Source organism: Eleginops maclovinus, chromosome 18 (assembly GCF_036324505.1).
Source record: "Eleginops maclovinus isolate JMC-PN-2008 ecotype Puerto Natales chromosome 18, JC_Emac_rtc_rv5, whole genome shotgun sequence".
Lineage (NCBI taxonomy): Eukaryota > Metazoa > Chordata > Actinopteri > Perciformes > Eleginopidae > Eleginops > Eleginops maclovinus.
Window position 1 is genome coordinate 15551492 of NC_086366.1, and position 13188 is coordinate 15564679.

General features: G+C 39.7%; 1 protein-coding gene across 2 annotated transcripts in view; it reads left to right on the plus strand.

The window, feature by feature from the left end:
* Positions 1 to 1292: 1292 nt before the first annotated feature.
* The window catches only part of esamb (endothelial cell adhesion molecule b), a 44797-nt gene continuing 32901 nt past the window's right edge, over positions 1293 to 13188 (plus strand). For both annotated transcript variants that reach the window (XM_063906444.1, XM_063906445.1), the window contains exon 1: positions 1293 to 1679. In XM_063906444.1, the coding sequence (XP_063762514.1) occupies positions 1625 to 1679 (55 nt within the window). In that variant the 5' untranslated portion in view covers positions 1293 to 1624. The remainder of the gene's footprint in view (positions 1680 to 13188) is intronic.

Sequence of the window (13188 nt, forward strand, 5' to 3'; positions counted from 1 at the left end):
TGCTTTTTAGAAACATGTAAAGCTTTAATATTGCGGGATAATTCCATTATATTCCATTAAAAATACAACACATCAACCCACCTGCATTAATATTTCACCTGACGTCCCATTTACTGTGAGCCTGGCAGGGACCGCAGCCTTACATTACAATTTCAAATCCCATGGTAGCTCTTGTTTAAGTGGCTGCTCGGCGTGTTCCTGTGAGACTTATACCTGTGACTCTTCATTATGCTTTGAATTAGACTCTGTAATATATCAAGCCATGCAGGATAACTGAGTTGACATTACATGAATATATTGACCTACGTATAGGCAAGGGACTTATTCATTGTATTAGTGTTTGCAGATAAAATAGAATGCAATATGTGCCTGTTAAATACTCTAACACACATCTTATCCACACATATTAAGCTGTTTCTGGATTAAAAAATATGAAGGAAATGTCCACATCAAATGAAATTCCTGCATTCCTAATTGTAAATAAAGAGTCAATTAAACTGCGTCATTTGATTGTACAATCGGATTGAGTAATATGTTTGGGTGAATGCTCGCTTGAATAAGTTGATTTGATTACTCAAATGGAGTGATTTGATTGATTCTTAAATTTGATTGCCAGATATTTTTTACTCACCAATTAGATAAAGTGATTCACTTCAGTAAAGGTGTTTACTTTAAGTTAAAAGTGATTTTTAACACTGTAAAGCTCACTTTAAATATGTAAATCAATTTGTTAAAAGATGCCACCCAACAGTGTAATTTACTTACGTATACTGTATCTCTTAATGGTGGGTTGTCTGCGTTGTACAGTATCTAATACCATATTAGTGTTAAGCACACAGCTATAAGGCAAGAGCAAACAGGACTATAGCCAATACAGTGAAAAATAAAAAAGGTCAGAATGAGGCATCAAAACATTTTTTGAATCTTAAACTTTTCCTATTTTTGTTTTCACAAGAGTATTTTATTTACATATTTTTTTAGTGTATGTTCACATTTAAAGACAACTAGATATGCATGACTGATGTGAAAACCAATGCATTCTTCTTGTTAATATATTTTCCATTAAATTACGTTTTTTATAGCACAAACACTCAAACGGTCGATGTTAACTGCTATAATTGTATAACTCTGTCAATGAAAAAAATATTCACCATTCTACATGTTAACTCTTTACCAAAGGACACTCGTTTTCATTGATGAGCTGCGTTTGTTTTTTTTTTACCAGGGGGCGTCACCGAGCGGCTGGAGACTGGCAGGTGGATAAGCTCCTACAGTTTACTGAGTGAGCAGCATAAGGAGCGAAACGCTCTCAATCTGAGAAAGTGGGGCAGGTTGGATTCAACGTACCAAGGAAAGAAAAATAAACCTCGAAAATGTTTCAGTGGTATGTAAAGTGAAGGCGACAGGGGCCACCGGTTCCCCCCGCGATGTCAGACGCAGTTTTCATGCGGGAATGGGAGAGGAGACGAAGCTTTACTTGCACACGTTACCTCGCTGGTTTTTGCAGCGGAGGCTTAATTGTTACCTGAAGAGAAATTAAGCAGCAGTTTAAGAGCGAAAGCAGTGTTTGGTATTAACTTTGAAGAAGCTCCTGTGTGCTGGAGCAGTCGGTGGATGTTGTGCCATGGAGATAAAGACAAGACTTCGAGCTACGCTGATGTTAATATGGATATTTCAAGGTAAGCTAATTAATTCTCTGGAAGGATATTAAGCCACGTGCTGCTTAAAGTGGCTTCCTGTGAGTCCAGAGGCCATCTGTTAGTAATCTGTCAGATAAAGTTAAACAGGTATATTTCAAACGACAGTGTTTTTTCCCTCTATGGAGCTTTTCTTGTTATCAAACTTTTGAACCAATTAGCAAGTAAAAAACCATCAACAAGTCTAATATTAACCAACTTGTTTCACTGGCTACACGAAGACGTCCTGTTTAGGGATAATTTGTATCAATAAAGTCAGTAAATTATTACAATGCAAGACAAAGTATACTGTGTGTACTTTAGCTGTATGACCTTTAACACATACTGAATTGACAACACATCTAAAAATGGAAGTGTATTGAAAGGATGATTGTCAGTTGGGTGCATCTTTTTTTGCCTTTTCTGATGGATACTTTGGCATCTGAAAAAGCTAATAAAAGCTGCACATTCTCCTTCTCCATTATATCTGCAGCCAAATTTTGAATTCAAGTGCAGTGGAACAAGCATGCTGACAATTCATGAAATATGTAATTTTTATTGTTGTGACTTGCTGTTTTACCAGAGGTCCCCTTTGAGCACATTACAGAGTACTCGTCATCTTAAAAGGGAATAATGTTGTTGCATGGTTGAATGCTCTGAAATAAACTTTAAGGAAGTGCTTTTGCTTATTTGATGGCTATTGTCCCTTGTGAGGTTGGAAATAACATTAAGGCATCAGTCAACCTGAAGCAAAAGGATGTCATTTTCCAAAAATCTCGAGGACACATCTCTGCTGCCACATTTAAGGCCACTTATGGGTCATATGTTTTCAACATCTGCACCCATTTTTCACTTGTATGGCTTGCATGTGGATGGCAATTAATGCATTGATAAACAAAAAATAAAACAAATAACGGCACATCAAGTGACAGTTGTTGGATAATAAGAGAGTTATTTTTTGCTATTTGTGTTATTGGAGTGTGAACATTTTATTTGGAGCTGAAATTAGAGCCAGCTGGAGGCTATAACTTTACATAATCCCAAAAACATATACATTGACAAGATGCATTAAGTTTCCCATCTTTTCAACAACACTAATCTTTATTTAGAAGCCCTTAAGGTATTTTCTGACTTAGCCTACCTTGTTTCTGTCAACTGTGCTTCTGCATCATTTCTTCTTACCAGATGTTGGCTTTCCTCCATTGTGGAAACCAGAGATTGGTACAGCTTGTGTCTTTTATGTCAGGATGTGTTTGGTTCAAACTGAAGTTTCACTCCGGACCAACATTGGAAAAGACAGGAAATGGGATTTTATATTAATCTCCAAGTTACTTTTGAGTGCTGAAATTACTTATAAATTGTGTATGTTGTCCTTGAACAATGCAGAGGACATCCAGCTTAAAAAAGGTGTTGTTTCATAGACTTCTGGGTGGAAACCACTTTGCTGTGACATTAAATCTGCCATCTTTTGATTGGGTGCCACTGCTTAATGGAATGAAACAAATGAATAAATGCAGTTTGCATCTCGCTGACAAGCAACTTGATAGATTTTCACAATTCTGACAGCAGCTAGGCCTGTTAGAAAACAGCAACATTCCTACCCGTCAGAAATGTCGTTATTGGTGACAATCAAGAAACTGCAGCACAAAACCGTATCGCTAGTCTGTTCGACTCCACATGGACAAAGTAAACCCAGCAGGTATTAATAAAACACACCAACTCATTGGCTTTACATGTGAAGATCCGTAGCTTTTTGGCTGCTGAGCGCTAAGATAGATCTGTTATGAACTCTGTGCAGAATCCCTTAAATATTGATAGCACTGACACAGATGTGGACAATTTATAACCACTAAGGCAATAAATCACATTTCAGTAGGAAACGCATTACCGCTGCCCATCAGATAGCTCAAACTGGCCTGAGGACAGTGAGCGACAAGGTGACTTGGCTCCCCGCAGTCTGACGTTGGTTACCAGCGTCCGCATTCCCTTCTTATTGGAATGCATTTCTCTTTGGCCAGGCGATTAAAATATTGTCATGTCTTCAGCTGGTAGTGTTCAGTGACGGCTGGTTTGTAATGAGACGGGAGCCACTTGACTCTGGTGTAAGCTGATGTTTGTAAGCCAGCTGTATCCCTTTTCACAGAATAACTCACAGAGCTTAGGGTAATTCTGATTATGTGTCTCACGATTAACATAACGAGAAATTGCTTGTCGTCGTCTTGCTTTAGAGCAAACAGCATTAATTGCTGAGAGCTGTATGAGAATTAACTATTAGTGCAAAGCTTCAGCAAATGCTTTAAAGAGTCTCCGTCATCTAGTGTGATATCTGGAAGAGCACAAGTCAAAGACTTAAATCATCACTCCAGTGCATTTGAGTTTGTATTTCTCAATAGCAAAGTTGTGTGTAAGTACAGTCGTTTTGAAGATCTTTTCTTATATTATTGTTTTTTATTTGAAAACTGATTGACACACTGAGAAGTAAAAAAGTCTGTTGAAGGTGACTAATCACACACATTTATATAAGATATAATCCTCATTTTTATCTGAAACTCTTCTCAGAGAAAGTGACAACGTTTTATTTCCTCATGGAGGGAAAAAAAAGGGTACATCATTTTCAAACTAAAACATAAGCCGTCTTTCTTTCGCGTCACCAGAACTCTTGTGCTGAGAAACCTCTCAGCGCTGTACATCTTCTGAGCCACTTCATTTAGCTGAATTTATCTTTTCTGTCTCAAACTAGTGAATTGCCCCCAGTTTCCTGAACGGTTTAATTTGTCAGGCTGACGGATACCTATAATGTGTGGGAGTCTAATTGATCCGGTCCACTCTGTTTGCCACAACCACACAGAAAGACCCCTGCAGAGGGTACAGAGGCGGAAAGAACCGTGCTACCTAAAGGATTCTCTGATGTAAATCTGGGTCAATTTAATTGGCTCATGCTCGCCGTACAATAATGAGGACGGCAGTGCTAAGATTTTTATGTTTCTACACACAACAGCTGCTGCATGTTCAACTCCATAACCAGTGACAGTTACAGTAGTTGAGGTTGTTAGGTGTTGATCGGAGCTTTGCGTTTCGGCTCATTGAGCTGATGTGACTTTAAGGCAGGTAATCAAAACAATCTGAATGTGCCAACTCTGATGGCTGTGTGACTGCAATCACATCAACACTGACACCGTACAGATGTTTACCATCAGTTTGATAAACTCCTAAGACTTTACAGTATTAATCTGCAGTTGAGGGGAACGTTTTTTTCCTGCATTTCCCATCACAATTATACCAGTGAACAAAAGAGTTTATATAATGCGTGCTGTCATTGTTTTCATTTGTTCTTGTTACAGTCAGCACATTGTGTTTTCTTTGCTCTTATGAAGGTAATATTATTTTGCACGTTTTAGCTGATGCACATCAAAATAACCAGCCGTGTTTCACTCACATCAAACAGAAAACTATGGCACACATTGTTAACTGTTATGTTCACACAAACTCATCAGCATTTTGCTTTCTGAATGGCTCTCTTTGATGTTTTGCGCTGTACTGCATTAGTGATTTGCTTTCTGCAGCACACTAACATTCCAGCCACACTCATCATCATGCTTTTTCAGTGAGGAAACTTTAGAGCATAAACTCAAATTCAGACTATGGGAAAATGATGGACGTTCAAAAGAACAGGCGTTAACCATGACTGTCAAGTGTCTATGTTGTTTGTCATCTTTATAAAGTAAAGGGAATAAGAGACAATGATGAGGGCAGCTTTTTACCTAAACATCTTTTGTCTCTTAGCAGCCACATAAAAAGCCAGATGTGCAGCACTCAGCCCCTCACTAAACAAAATGTGACGCAACCCAATTGCAAAAAAAAAAACCATTGGCCTCAGAAGACTTCGGTGGAAACGCCCCCTAAGGCCCTAAGTGTGGCTCGTGCTATCTTTAGAACGTGCCCTGCAGGCGACTCATTGCCTCCCTGCGGGTGACCAGGTGCTCGCGGGCACGGTGTTAGCTACCCCTGCTTCAGAGGGTCATAGTGGGGGCTGGAGCCTATCCCAGCGGACATTCAGCGAGCAGAATAATACACCCTGGACAGGTTGCCAGTCAATTATAGGGCTGACCAAACACTTATTCACACCTACAGGCAATTTAAAGGCACCATCGTATCCTAACCTGCCCGCTTTGTGGGAGATAACTAGAGGAAACCAATGCTGGAACATGGAGAACATTGTCACAATCCACAGAAAACTACAGATATTTTATAGAGCCGTAATATATGTCAGTCATTGAGCAGTATAGTGATGTTTAGAATTGACTTTCTCTTGAATTTTTTCTATTAACAGAAAATCATGCAATTAACTCCAATCACGACTGTCAATCACCTCTACTCCACTAAAGAACACTTCATACGGTCTTGATAATACGTGACAACTAAGAGGATAAATTTCACTATTTTTATCCAGCTGTAAAATTAACATTGCCATGTCTCTTCAAATGTATTAAGATCTTCACAGGTTGTACAAATATATAGTTTGTGAAAACTAGACACCTTTTTGAAACACTGTATTAAGCACATGCACACTGATTGGACGTGCAATGTACCTACCGTAGTTTATATTAGAAGCGTTATTGTTCTTCTGGTTTGCATTCAGCTCTTCTTACAGATTCTTTAAAAATTCAGCAAGAGATGTAAGGGAAGGAGCACAAGAAATGTAAAGTTCAAAAATCCTCAGAGATTTAGTTTTACTCTGAGAAATGCATGTAGTTATATTTAAATACTCCTTTGTTGTCTAAGGTAAAATGTATTCACAGGAACACTAGAGACGGATAATCTCAACATGAATCATCAGTCAACCTAAATCTGCAACCACAATGCACTTCATTGGTGGTATGTACTGTATTGTGAATATCAAGCAGACTGTGACCCATTGTCACCTCTCCACCTACGTTCCATCTTCATGTCGCTAATGACGTCGCTACTGGTGACCAGTTCAGTTTGTCCACTGGGGAGATGAGACTATCCGGACACTTTTTAAGTCTTCCCACTTGCTCAATTAGATTGTCATGTTTATCCTCATCTTAGCTGCATCGAAAAAAAACGTAAGGAAGAAGCATTAAAATCAGATGTCTTAACGTTTGTACTACCCATAGGTAGATCTCCCCGTTGATCGTAGTACGTAAATGAGGCATCCACGAGGAATGTGTCATTTACACCCCAGGTGTGGGCGAGGGTCTTGATGATTTAGACCAGATGTACCCAGGGAAATGGCACACAGTAATGAGGTACATTCGCTCTTTAAATGAGACCATAGCTGTGGGTAGAAACCAGTGTGTGAACTTCCGAGACCAGGCACACACACACACTCGCACTCACGTGCACACGCTCTGCAATCGGCATGCTATTGTCTCCTGCAACATACCATTTACGAAGAATTTATCTTAAGGTTTAAGACAATGAAATGCCATTAATGCTTAAATACATTTTCAGACAATTGTTCTGTTCTTCTACCTACAACATGGCATCAAAACTGTAATTGCAAGATGATGCTGTTCTTACAGAGGCTCTTTTTTAAAACCACTATGAATGCAAAACACTGTTTCATCAGCATTTTAGAATATTTGCTTTTATCCAAAGAGGAAGATTGATTTTCAGGCTAAAATCTGTGAAAACTGCTAGTTTTTATTGATTTTTTGCAGTGCAGGTAGGAAACGGGCTGTCTGATGGTGGTAGATGAGTTTTTTGCACTAAGACGCTAGAACATTATGGTCCCCTTATGGTGAAGAAATAGAAGAAGATGGCTTTTTTTCTCTGTCTCTTTGGTGATAGGTTAGTTCTAAAATGGTAGGTGACAGCCCTTGGAAACAAGTGATTTTTCTTTTCTTTTTTCTTCTTCTTTTAACGTGTAAAAGGACAGAATTGGGATGGAATCAGAGATGAGAGATTCATTGAGGAGTGAGAGGCATCCTTGCTCCTTTCTGCTGTTGCTAGACTGTCGTGCCAGATGGAGAGGAGGGTTGCTGCGGCCAGATTAATCCTGTCATCTGGTTTGAGGTGTAACCTAGCCTTACATGCTTCAGACCTGGTTATGTGAAGCTAAAGAAGGTCCCTCAGGTCAATGCTATGGTGGTAACTCAACCACACAGGCTGCAGTGATTCCTCACCACAGATTAAACTGTGTTTCACAGTCACTCTGTCATACTACTCTCTCTCATTTATTGCACTATTAATGAAAATATTGCCTTTTTAATTTACTTTTGTTCAAAACACAAGTTACTGATTCTTGACCTTGGTACCATAAGGCTGTATCAATGAGAGGTTTTGAGATATTAAGGTTAACACATCTTCCCTAGGATAGTTCTTTTTTAGTGGCTTGCATAGAATACATCCTTAGTATAAAATATTTAAATACTATGGCAATGTCCGTTAGTTCTCTGCCTTGTTCCAGACTAACAATGTGGAGACACAGAATTAAATGTATGGAAACAATTACATTTGTAGTAATGTTGCAGAGTGCAAAGGGTGTTGGAGTAAATCTTAATATCTGAACAATTAGCTAATCGTTTGCCATCCAATTTCACAGTTATTTAATAAATTCAAACAGTTATAGCACAAAAAGGATGAAACCTGCTTCCTTTAGTGATCCTCTTACTTTTTCTCCAGCCACCATGAGGTTATTTTTATATTACAACATGATAATACAGTCTGGTCCCCAGAAGATTCATTCTTTTATTTAACACCATAATCAGGTAAAAATGGAAAGCCTACTTATGTCCACAAACCTGCTGAACCATTGACGCTCTTCATTAGCTTCAGCTGTACTTTTTGTTTAGTGTTACGTTAGTTGCAAGCTAACACTAAAATGCGATGGTTTGCATTGTTAAAATTACAAATGCTAAACAACATCCTAGCATTGTCATTATGAGTAAAAGCATTATGAGCATGTTATTGTCTGACATAATTTATGGATTTATGGTTACAAATGGTTAAAAACATTGTAAAATTAGTTAATGTAGTTGGCACTGTCAGTTTCAGGCCTAACGTTTTAATTCCAAGTGGCTGAGCTTGATTGGTCTTTCTGTTTTCATTCTCTGCACTGATTTTAAATTTTTTCTCATTTAAAAGGTTATTTATAAAATATATTTAGATTTATCATTTATAATTTAAAGGCACCATTTTCTGTGCTCTACCTGGTCTGCTCACCATGTTTGTTACTCTAAAAGCTCCAGAGCCCCTTTGTGGCTTCCCTGAGTCCCCTTACTTCATTTCCCAGCCCTCAAGTGTTTATTGCAGCTGTAAGATTAATTTACTTTGTGGATCAAATTTCAACGCTGTTTCGCCCTGCTGGTGGTAAGGCAATTGCCCTTAGAACTAATACCTTTGGGGGTGTTGACGCTCAAAATAGAAACAACATACCAAGCAGAATATGAGGCCCAACTGTATTTTATAATCTCAGTGATCTGTCAAATCCTGTAATAATTGGCTCTTTGGGATGACTGAAACGAAGCCAGGCAGAGTAATGACCTTAGCAACACTTGAGGTGTCTGTAAGCTCCTCTAGATGTCATGAGTATGACCATACGGGGTTTGATAAGAGGAATTGCTCTTCAGCATCCAACCAATGTTAGTCTTCAGGCAATGACTGTAGTCCTGAGATTCTTATTATTTTTTTCACTTTGCTAACCAAAAGCCTCCCGATACATTTACTGTATCTTGATTCCCTAGTTGTTGAGGAACAGAATTATACCACACACCAATATTTTCAAGCACAAATTAGATCAAAACACACAAATCAGAAAAGATGCTGCTGTGAAAGAGTTCAAATGAGAACCATTTAGATCAAATAAAAATGTATTTGCAGTTTAATTTTTTTTTCTAAATGGAGCTCCAGTTCACAGATTATGTAGAAGTTCAATGAAATATATTTAGTTATTATCCTGCAACTGTTACTCATATTGACACTGAAATATTACTCAGTCTGGGGCTTCCTTTCATGTAGTAATTCCCCCCCAAAATGTGGTCAAGATGCAAACATTTTATTAGGATTAGTATTTACAGGTTTGGTAAAACATGTTTTTCTTAATGTTAACATAAACCAGAATATTCAATTTAAGAACTGCTTTGTTCAGTACAGACTCCTCTTATTTCTGCCACAGTTATCTGTTATTTCGTAGTTGCTTGTGGTGTTGCAATTACAAAGATTTGTCAATCAGCTCTCCTACTTTCTGCAACAAGTGTTGTTTGATTCTTAATCAATTTGTCGCTGATGTAGCGTGAACCAGACCTGAGAGAAGCTGTCAGAGTGGGCAAAGGACACTCATAAACACAAACTCGATGGTTCAGTGACTGTGGGCCATTTGACCCCTCCTCCGGAAAGTTTTATCACAGACATTGTAAATCGAGAGAGGAACTTTGCCATTAGGTAAACAAAGACCTGAGTGTTCAGTGACTGTCGGCCTTTTGACCCCTCCTCCAGACGTCCGGTTGGTGGGGGAGATTTCAAACAAAGGAATGCAAGCTAGTTCTCGCATCAAGCCAGGGCTCAGGTTTAGCTTTGGGCTGCACAGTTTTTAATGGAGCCACAGACTCCGGTATGGGTCGACAGGAGGAATGAAACCAAGAACTGAGCTCCTCCGTGTTTGCACGTGTTAAGCCAGAGGGGACACACCGCTGGTTAAAAGCAGACGAGAACTGACCAGTAGTGACAGGGTTAAAAATCCGACGGCTCCGAGCAGGAGCGCCAGATTTAACTGCAGCACGGGAAAAGGCAGCTTCAAACATCACAGGCAAATGATCAGAAAACACATTGTCACAGATTTCCAGGTTGGACACAGACAAACCATGAGAGAGGACAAGGTACAATGTGTGTCCATGTTCGTGTGTGGGACCAGACACGCACTGCATCAAATCAAAAGAGTCAATAAGCTTAAAAAGTCCTTCACCAACGGCTTGTCAGGACAACACACATGAATGTTAAAATCCCCAACAAGGAGGACACAATCATATTTGGGCATAATTTCAGCCAGCAGATCAGAGAATGTTCCTCAAAACTGGAAGAGGATGAGACGGCGCGCTGCTTACATTTAAAATCATTTTTATAAACAGTCGCCGTTCCTCCTCCACGGCCCGACGTCCGCGGGGATTTAAAATAAGAACAGCCAGCCGGTAAAAGTTCGATCAGAGGGCTGCACTCACCGGCACCGATCCAGGTCTCTGTCACGCAGAGAAAATCCAGCCACGAGAGTTGAAGAAATCTTGGCATCTATGGGATCCAGGAAACGCCGGGGCACAACGAAAGGATGGATTAATCCAAGTCCTGTCCGGGAAATGATCGAAGATCCTGCCAGCCAGGCTTTAAACTTCACCAGCCGACCACCGCGTTTGCCGAGGAGGTAGGGCCAAGGCCCGGTACAGGTGAGTCGGGATCCCCGCCAGTAGCGGGGGCACAGTTTTCTGTCCACCATGCTCAAACGCACCCAAAAACCTGACATTATGTTGTAGATCTAAAAGAGATTGGCGATCATACACCAGCAGAGACTTGATCTGTGTAGTGACAAGGGTTAAGAACACCAAAAACACAAGCCACTGTAGGAGCAGCAGGCGGCCAGGTACGCACACTGGTGCCATCTGATCAGTTTGATTACTTGGGAGCCACCCCCCTTCTTCAAGCTACAAAAGCAGATTGAAACTTTCTCTCGCTCCCTTATCTCCTCTTACTCTAGTTACTCATACCTCTTAATTATGGGATCCTCATCACCTCGGGTTGCAGACCCTGTGATGCCCCAAGGACCCCCAGGGAGACTCCTTTTGTCTCCCCTCCTTTATTCTTCTTAAATTCTCAGTTTAAGTTACATTCTTAAGTCTTAAAATATTTTACCTTAACGGACTCCCATCTTCGCAACTAATATTGACTACAGAAGATGTGCTTAAAGACTTTGAAAGAACCCAACTGTTCTATGCCATGTGCTTGGAGGCCGAAGACAACGGCGCCAAAGCATCGCCAGTTTCCAAAGGGTGCCGACCCGCAATTGAGAATTGCTGCACTGTGGTTGTGAGACGCAAGGTCCACCACGAGGGAGGAAGTCCAGGCACAAACCAGGCTGCATCTGAACTAACCCTAACCCGCTGGCTAAACTGTTGCATCTAATCTTACATAGATTTCTGTACCATTGTGTATAACTAATAACATAAATATTTAGGTTAAAAAAGAATCCATTTTAAACTCACAAATAATAATTGGAAAGTGTATTAAGAGACAGATTTTTCTTCCACAGTCACCGGATGGCAAAGCTGTTTGAATAATTATTTTTATAAACCACTCTAAAATAAATCTTGAATGTATAGCAATCCTGCAATTCAATTAGCTAAAAACCATGAACTGCTTTTGGAGCACTCTCCTGTATCTCTGTCAGCAACATGGCAGCAGCCAGTCATGCAGTTGGTGAAATTACGATCTATAGAGCAAGAAATATCTCCACATAGTTTTTTTTCAGGTGGGGAATTTGCTATTTCTATTTCAAGCCCAGAGGTTGGTTGGTCCTCTAAATTGATCTGGTGAACACAGCTGCTTCTAAGAAACCTGCTCACCCCTGATAAGCCCGGTAACCATGGCACCTTTACCTGCAAAGCTTAGACATCAAATATGCTTCATTTCAGCTGGAAGTCATAAAGTTTATCTGGCGTCTGACACTAATATACAGAATTTATTCTGGAACTGTTGAGATATATGAGAATTGATTCAGCCCTGAAACTGCATGTACATAATATATGGTATTGTATGGCCATCTTTTCCCCAAAACATATGTATATATATTACCTTACAGATAAAAGGAAAAAACGCATTAGCAGGCAATGTGTCAGTGTCCACAACATCTGTCCTGTTTGAAATTATAAATGTACAGTGCATGTAAGTGTATTTGATGAGGTGATGAGAGAGTGAATGAGGTCTCTCAGGCATGAGGGTGAATGACACGTTCTCTAACACAGACTTTATTACATGGCAGACCTACTGAGATTTTCAAAGTGAAATAGACCAGATGGTTTACTCATTATGTGTACCAAGTTAGATTCTGACCATGTACTAGATCTTTGCACCTACAGCCATCCTTGATAAAATCTACTCCAAAAAAGTGAGATTCTTGTGGAAAACAACCAACTTCGATGGCTTAAAACGAACCTGGAAACACTATGAATCAAATGTTTGTTTATGATGTAACTCAACAAGAGTTACATCATAAACACCTTTTGATCTGGATGTCCAATTAGTCTTAATGAGAAGTGTAATCGATTTGAAGCAAAAAATTCCTGATGTATATATTGACCACGGAGGTTGTGTTCTCCTCTTGCAGAACCATGCCAGGATGCATTAGTGCTCAAGTAATGCCTTTGAGTTGGGACAACCAGAGATCTGGCCAATCCGCTTCCTCTCACTGCTACTATTGTCCAGAAGTCCAGAAGATGACTTAATTGCTGCTGCTTTTTCAGCCCAATCATTCAAAACAATCATTCTAACAAATTTCTATGACCGA